This window comes from Lycium barbarum, chromosome 4, assembly GCF_019175385.1.
Source record: "Lycium barbarum isolate Lr01 chromosome 4, ASM1917538v2, whole genome shotgun sequence".
NCBI classification, from domain to species: Eukaryota; Viridiplantae; Streptophyta; class Magnoliopsida; order Solanales; family Solanaceae; genus Lycium; species Lycium barbarum.
The window spans coordinates 7,163,758-7,171,756 of record NC_083340.1 but is presented as its reverse complement, the minus strand read 5'-3'; the positions used below and the strand labels follow the sequence as shown (position 1 = coordinate 7,171,756).

At 35.8% G+C, this 7,999-nt stretch overlaps 1 protein-coding gene across 2 annotated transcripts; it reads right to left on the bottom strand.

The window, feature by feature from the left end:
- Positions 1-853: 853 nt before the first annotated feature.
- On the bottom strand, positions 854-5,998 carry LOC132635039 (deoxyribodipyrimidine photo-lyase). 2 transcript variants are annotated; one of them, XM_060351248.1, is made up of 9 exons: positions 5,588-5,996; positions 4,589-4,929; positions 4,267-4,507; positions 3,851-4,008; positions 3,626-3,662; positions 3,296-3,354; positions 2,357-2,438; positions 2,215-2,286; positions 854-1,186 (listed from the first exon to the last, which is right to left on the bottom strand). In XM_060351248.1, exons 1-9 carry the CDS (start codon positions 5,888-5,890, stop codon positions 1,013-1,015), a joined length of 1,467 nt encoding a protein of 488 aa, XP_060207231.1. In that variant the 5' UTR covers positions 5,891-5,996; the 3' UTR covers positions 854-1,012. The 2 variants fall into 2 exon arrangements, with proteins under 2 accessions (XP_060207231.1, XP_060207232.1); XM_060351249.1 differs by lacking the exons at positions 3,626-3,662; positions 3,851-4,008 and having other exon boundaries at positions 5,588-5,998.
- Between the last annotated feature and the right edge of the window lie 2,001 nt (positions 5,999-7,999).

Here is a 7,999-nt window from a genome sequence, read left to right as displayed (position 1 = left end):
CTCTGTTCTTTGTGTACGGTGTCTGCTGTTGAAGCATGCCCCAGGATTCAGACGGCGCTTTTTTTCCGCCTCCTTAATCATGCCCTAATGATGATTTAGTGAGCGATTGTTCGGTTTACTACAAACACGTGACATCCAACTTCGTATCAGAGGAAGTACAAAGAAAAGATTCAAACAGTTTAAGCATTTGTTATCCCAATTTACTCTGCTTGCAAAGCATGAGTCTAATGCATGGTTAAAGAAGAACAGGTAAAATAGGCTCAAGTGCTGAACGATGATCTTCTGAATTTTGAAGGACATTAAAAAAATGGGACAGGTGCTAATCATTCGTATGGTTGATTACTTTCTCTTTTTTTCTTTCTCCGTGAAGTATGGTTGATTAATTTTTTTTTTTTTCACAACACTGATATGCATTGATCAAACTGAAGTCAATTGTACCAAGCAGGAAGAACCCTCATTTACAACCCAACATGGGAAGTTCCCAGACCAAGAGACTTCATGAAATAGTGATAAAGTTGACTTTGCTAATCTATGGCTACATGTATTAGCACGTCCACTAATATATTTAAAAGCTACATCATCGAGATCTTGTCTCAGCTGTCAGGTTTTGTCCGGTTAAAAACCTATCATATGTCAAATATCCTGAGCAGTTCTCCTCATAAACTACACTTATTATGATAATAAGCGTTTCACTTAAAATCTAAAAGATAACTCTCCGGGCGACACCGTCTACAGTTGCTAATACACCGCCAAAATCCAGAAAGTGATCTGTACAGGTTGCATAATTGCAATGCGACTATCCAATCTATTGGTAAAGGAAAGGCAGTATACCAAGCTTGTCCCAACCGTCAGGTTTTGTCCCGTTAAAAACCTATTATATATCAAAAATCTTCAAAATCCAGGAGTATTTGTGGATGAATTGTTCAAGTGACTTCAAATTTTAAATACTAAGACATAAGATTTAAAAGAAAACAATAGAGCCTTCAAATCTGGGTTTGAAGAGCTACAAATGCTAACTACGCAATTCTTTTGCCTTCTTGTCGAAAAATACTTCCGCTTTTCTTTTTTTGCTTTCACCTACCAGCCTTTTAACGTAAGAAATATATCCATCCACGTTGAATTTCCTCTTGCAACCTGCATAGTTCATATACCTGATTTTCCCAAATACGGGGCGCTCTCGCCAACCCTGAATTAGCCAGCCCAAAACATGAAAAATCTCAGTTGCAGTTATTGAATGTCCTAAAAAATGTGGTATATATTAGTTCACTGAAGTTACTAACATGTTTTTCTCATATTCGAACCACACAAGCAGTTGACTACCTGCCACTTAGGATGGTTACCAATTAACTATGAGCGTTACAGTTACATGTTATATTACACACGGTGGCACACCTAGTATTTTGAATATTGGGTGCCTAGTAATTTTCAATGTTGGTAACATATCATTTTTAAATACTGGTGGTGTCTGTGCTATACTTGATGTACGCCTCCGCTACTCACCGGGTAATCCCCACCTATTACCACCACACATACGGGGTAACTCTGCCCGCGAAGGCTTAAACGGATGAAAAAAGATCACCTAACATTTTTTCTCTCTGCTGGAACTTGAAACCTCTATCTTTCGTGGTTTTCATTCCACTTCATTGACTGTAAGTAGAGGTGTCAAATGAGCGAGTTGGGCTGAATTTGGGCGGGTCAAAATGGACTGAGTTAATAAATGGGCGGTCAACTACTTGGGTCGAAATGGGCTAAAATGCGGGTCATTACCCAACTCGCCCAATTCTTACTAAGTTCTAATTGCTTTATTTGTTCTTTTAAATTTTTTTAGTACCTTATAAAATTATTATTTTTCTTTATTATGACTGTATATAACATATCCAATTTAAAAAGTATTTTTGAAAATATTTTGACAAGATTTCTCGTAAGTCAATGTGGGAAATATATCAGCCCAATTTTAATGGGCTGTGCTACTAAATGGACAGGTTGGGCGGGTTATGTTTTGATGGGCTATTTTGCCACCTCTAACTGTAAAGGCTATATCTGTGGGGGAACATTCAGTATTTTGGATTTTGCATAGGGATTGGTTTACAATTGTAGCCATAATACTTCCCAGTGTGCGAAAAGATAATTGCGTGCTATAATTTGGATTGTTGATCAATACTAACAATCACACAACTACTTTTCTGTAATATTGAAGGGATTAAGCATGATGACCTGGTCGTGTACTCCACATATTGACCACATGCATCCAACATAACCACTAGGATCCCTTCCATCAATATGATACTGCAAAACAACAAGATTTCAGATCAGAACTCTGATGCATCTCCAAATGCAATTGCTGCAGATAGATTACCTTATCATTCAAATATATTGTGATAGCCAGAGCTTCTTCCGGTCCACTTGTCCATTCGAGTATCTTTTTAGCCCAATACATCCTGCATAAAAATTTGAAGTTGAACAAATGAGCCATTCAAGCAGTATTTCTTGATAAAAGAAGAAAGTTATTGAGAAAAAGAGTAAAGAGTTAAATCAGAGCATAAACAGAAAATTAGTAGAAGATCCCAATCTTTTGGTGAATCAAAAAGAGGTACTGGACCATAAAGCATTATACTGCATGTAATCAACAAATTAATAAACTAAACCTGTTCTATACAATTTTGTCATGTTCACTAGCGAAGTGAGAAGCACCAAGAAATTGGAAAGCCTGGCTACATTATGATTAATACGCGGTAAAAGAACCACCAATACTCATTCTTCTTTCTCATATTCAATAAATATTCTCAGTATTCAAAAGTCTATAACATTTACCAAATATCATTTTTCCTCATGATAATCATTCCACCACTAAGTTATCTGTTAAGGCCGCTGTTCATGGTATTCTGCTGCAAATTACTATATCTGAAGATTTTCACTGCTTGCTGACAAACTAGAATAAGCTATAGACCAATTACCTTTTCAATTCACTTCTGTTTGATTTTCAACAGAGAGATCTACATCTCATTTTGCTTTTGGCTAGTAAGATTTTATTTACCAAATTACCTTTTCATTTTGCTTCCTTTTTAATGTTCAACGAGAAACCTACACCTTTTTTTATTTTGGCTGATAAGATCCGCTTATGGAAAATATACTACTTTTAAACGTGCTCGTAACAGGGTGGAAAACAAAACAAACACAATAAAAGAATCAAGCATAATTAAGTGATGCAGAAGACCAGATAATGCATCAGAGTGGAGTCACTTTTCAGGAATTCAACTAGCAGGAGCAGGACATAATACGGAGCAGTATTACTTGCCTCATAAAACCATGCATTTTTCCATGATGAACCATCTCTAATTGAGAAGCATTCCAAAGCTGAACCAAAAGAAAAAAACAAGAAATAAACAAATCAATAAACAAGTTGGAAGATATATTTGAACTCATAGCAACTGAAACACATGAAAAGAACCATTTCATTGCAAGATGTGAAGAGGATCCTGCTAGAAACCTAAAAGCATTAGGTGAAATAGCAGTGCCATGCTAAGGTATTCCAATCAGATTGATAACTCTTCCCTCACAACCTAATATTATCACGCTTTTTCAACACTTCTTTTAGTGTAATAATTAAGATGAAAAGGTAATTTACAGTGTCTGCAGTTTGTGCCTTCTCCAGTTGCTCTCGCCTGCAAAAGACCATATTCACTTCCAACTTCAATACCATATAAAGTAGTTACTAGAATCTTACAATAAGTTTTATGTTTCATCTTCAAACAAACTCCAATTTATAGAGATTTGAAGAACAGATAGTTAAGAAGCTTATTGTTTACATGCCTACTCTAGATCTACAAAGAAAACTAAGCACTTCACTCACGTGTATATATGTTCACGCTTATCAGATGCATGTTCCATCAAGGTTTTACGTGCCCATTCCCATGCACCCAGTAATGAATCATATCGAGGCTGGTAATAGCAGAAGTTATCAGCAAGCTCTCTGCGCACAATCATTTCCTCCAGAAATGTGTCAACTGCCTGCATAAGCAGCAATTAACCAAATAAGCCTCATATACTGAGCCAATAGGAAACCTATGAAAAACGAGAGCAGCTACACTTCACCTAAGTGAAGTAAACCACCCAATTTTCTCGCCTTTACCCCAATTCCTTCCTGGACCCAAATATAATGCAACAGCAGGCAAGTAGCTTATCGACTAATTCTATAGACTGAAGAAAGGATTTCTTATTAAGCAGAATTATAGCATGAATGTAGATGGACAGACACGATTCCACGACCTGAGTATAATGTTTCCGAACTTTGTGTGCTTCTAAAGCACATCTCTGCGCTGATATCTGCCCAAAGTGCAAATAAGGAGAGAGACCAGAAAGTGCTTGGGGTTTCAGAGGGTTGTTCCGGTCCGTTGAATAATTCTTCAACCTGGTAGTCAGGAATCCTTTTTTACTTCCCATTAGCACTTCCAATGCAGCGTCTTCACCTGGTTCACACCATTCAATTTCAGGAACTTCTGCTCCTTTCCTGGTGCATTGATCAATTAATACCATTTGTAGACTAAACATAAAGATTCACTAGATTGTTAGACCAGAGTGAATATCTTACCTTACAACATCTGCAATTATTTTTGGCCAATCTATTGGAGGATTTGAGGAAGACCACTTTATCTTGGGAGGTCCTATTGCAGGCAATTCAATCAGATAGTCCGGAAGCAGCTTATTTATTTTACCCCGTAGGGTTCTAGCACTGTATTCCAATTTATCTGATGCCACCCAAAGAGGAATAATATTGTGTGCATCAACCTCGTGTACTGTTACCGATTCACCCACCCTCTCACAAATTTTTTCTTTCCAACTCCGAACATCTCTCAAAGGTGAGAAATCCGTTACTAGAAGAGAAGCTCCACATTCTTTCAGAAAATCGGGAATTGTATCTACAGCTTGTCCCTGTTCAAGACAGTCAATTGCATAATAAGCTTAAAAATGCCTACTAATAAGCAACAACAAGAAGGGAAAAAAAAAATCAAATGGAAAACGTACCAAAGTAGAGAGTAATACAAAGGTTACATTCAGAGTTCCAGCACAAAATCATGGGACTATTTACATCTAGAAGAATATTCATAAATGACACATAATGTGATATTTGATCATATACCTAATCAATGAATGGATCGAACTGTAAATCCCAACATAGTTAGAGTACTTGACTATAAGTATCTTCAATACCCATTCTACTCGCTCTCATTTCATTCTATTACTATTAAATTCGGGTTCTCCAAAACTACATGTTATCTAAATTTCACATGAACCTAACTTATTTTTAATACAATTTCTACTTACTGCAACATGTTTTACACTATATTAGGTGAGAACAAAAACTACAGCTGCTGATTAACTAAAAGCACGCTAAAGAAATAATAATTGAAGCTCTAAGCACGCATAATATATAAATAAATAAATAAGTATACCTAATCAACTTTACGACATAATTCATGAAGTTCTGAAACCAAAACAAATAACTAACAACACAAATATAAGTGCAAAATGAACAATATATAAGCAAATGCATATTTAAAAGTACCTCTTTTTTTTTTTTTTTTTTTACCTGAAATAGAAAAAATGGAATTTGAAGAGTATTTTCCAGGTCACGGTGAAGTTTCTCAAGGCCTCTAAGCATAAAACCTAACTGTCTAGCTTTTGCACCTAAAAACTGATCAAACAAATTAAAAGCAATAGCTACAGGTACATTGGCCTTGTTAGCTTGATCAACGGCGTGGATTAATGCCCAATTATCTCTTATCCGTTGATCTCTGAACATCCAATATACCACTGGTCCAACCAACGGTCCTGATCCTTGCTTTACAACCCGGATCCGACCCGACTGAACAACTGGAATCGAAGATGCCATAACAAAACTGTGCTAACGTGCGCCGGTGGAATGGGCGTAGGTTAACGGAGATTAAATGTTTTTTGTGATATGTGTGAATAAATTGGTTGAGCTTTCGTGTTATAGTTAATGGAGGGAAAAATGAAACGGTTAACGGTTGTGGTATTCGAATGAGACACGTAGTGTTTTATGATTGGTTGGATTTGTTGAGTGAGCTGATTATTTGGGCCGGGTTAGTTGAGTCCAGCTTTGCCAATCCAGGGCAAGGGGTCATTTGCACTTTTGTCCCTATTTTGTGCTGGAATTTAATTTTTTGTCCTCCAAAATCAAACTTATGCCTAAAGGGACATAAGTTAGACACATGTGTGTGGTCCTATAGGTAGAAATTCGATTTTGAAGACTAAAAATTAAAGAGTAGCACATTTGAAGGGACTGTGCAATTATTTGGGTCTGTAGAATGTCTGGGCCACGTATCAATAATCTTCTTAGTTTGGAAGGAAAACAAAATTGAATTTCAATGGGCAATGGGGTGGTCTTTAATTTTTGTCCATTAAATTGGTGGTCTTTAATATTTTCCCTTCACCTATTAGCATGAGATTTGGGGTTCGAATCCCGACTCAGTCAAAAACTAGAGTTATATGGGTAGAAGTTTTCTGATTGGTTGGATTTATTGAGTACGCAAGTTATTTGGGCCAGGTGAGTTGAGTCCAGTCTTACAAATCCATTAATACGAGCCCAAGGCAAGGAGTCATTTACACTTTCGTCCCTATTTTGTGCTGGAATTTAATTTTTGTACTTCAAAATCAAACTTATGTCTAAAGGGATATAAGTTAGACATATCTTGTGAATATTATCATGTGTATGGCCTTTTAGATAGAAGTTTGATTTTGAAGGACAAAAATTAAAGACTAGCACATTTGAAGGGATTGTGCAATTATTTGGGTCTGTAAAATGTCTGGGCCGCGTATCATGGGAGTAGCCCAATAATCTTCTTAGTTTGGAAGGAAAACAAAATTGAATTTCAATTTAGTAGGAGTATTTACATGGAGTTCGGAGGTAGAAACTTCACAGGTGCCATAGTTGGACGCCCTGATTTAACATGTATATTCAGTTAAAAAAGATTTGCACATTAGTCTCTACCGAACTTCTTCAACACATGCAGTGTCTGAATTTAGGTTCGATCAGAATGTCTGAAGTTTCGTATGATTGAAGTTTGGACTTCTGAAGTTCAAGCAAATATGATAAACTTCAACTATATGAAACTTCAAACAAAACTTTAGACATTGCATATCTGAACTTATTCCAGAGTGAGTAAATTTTGAAATACCTACACACTACTGATATGACTCAAATGGTGGTCCCAAAATCTGATGTTTGTGCACTTCGACCAGATTGGAGAGCTTATATGTGTATGAGTGCAACTTATATACTATCAAACTCAAATAATCTGTCTTATTTTTAAAATTATAAATTTCATTAATTATTAAGGATTGCCTGTAAATTTATTTTGAGCGACTTGATGAAGAAAATTTCTTTACATTATTGGTGTCTATAAGTTAAACGCAGTGCTTATACGTTTAAGGGTCACAAGTTATATGCAACGAATACGGAAGATATTATTCATGTTTTATCCTTTTTGTTTTTCTGTTCCTTATAGTTGCCAACCATCAAACTTTTGTTGGTTATTAGTATTATAGAAGTGATTTGGTGATGTCAATTGTCAAGGCAGGCAAGCAGCTCATTGTAGCTACCCTTCTTTTGATAATTGACATTACAATAAAGTAAGGAGAACAAAAAAAGTAGTGTGTTATAATCCGTGACACTTCATATCCGTTGGCCAATGGTCAAATACTCAAATTTACAATTTAAACGTGTGATTGAAGATTAATTACTAATTTTATCAGATCTTTAATTAATATTTATCAAAAAATTATTTACCATTATTAGATAAACCTTTGTTTTACACTGTCTATACATATATATAATTTAAATTCTATTGGTTAAGTGTTTGATACATGAATGTTGGAATAAGAAATTAGACCACGTTTCTATTTGTTGAAAGAAATGATGAAGGCCAAAAGCTCTCTAACCTTTTATCCTTTCTTAGCGCTTAATCAACCATTATTTCAT

What these genes read in the sequence shown, in the direction of transcription:
- LOC132635039 (XM_060351248.1), bottom strand. Translation starts at nt 5,890, where the DNA reads ATGGCATCTTCGATTCCAGTTGTTCAGTCGGGTCGGATCCGGGTTGTA. An exon ending in AGGCACAAACTGCAGACACT is followed by an intron (nt 3,355 to 3,625) that starts GTAAATTACCTT and finishes CTTTTGGTTCAG; the next exon opens with CTTTGGAATGCTTCTCAATT. An exon ending in TATGTGGAGTACACGACCAG is followed by an intron (nt 1,187 to 2,214) that starts GTCATCATGCTT and finishes TGGCTAATTCAG; the next exon opens with GGTTGGCGAGAGCGCCCCGT.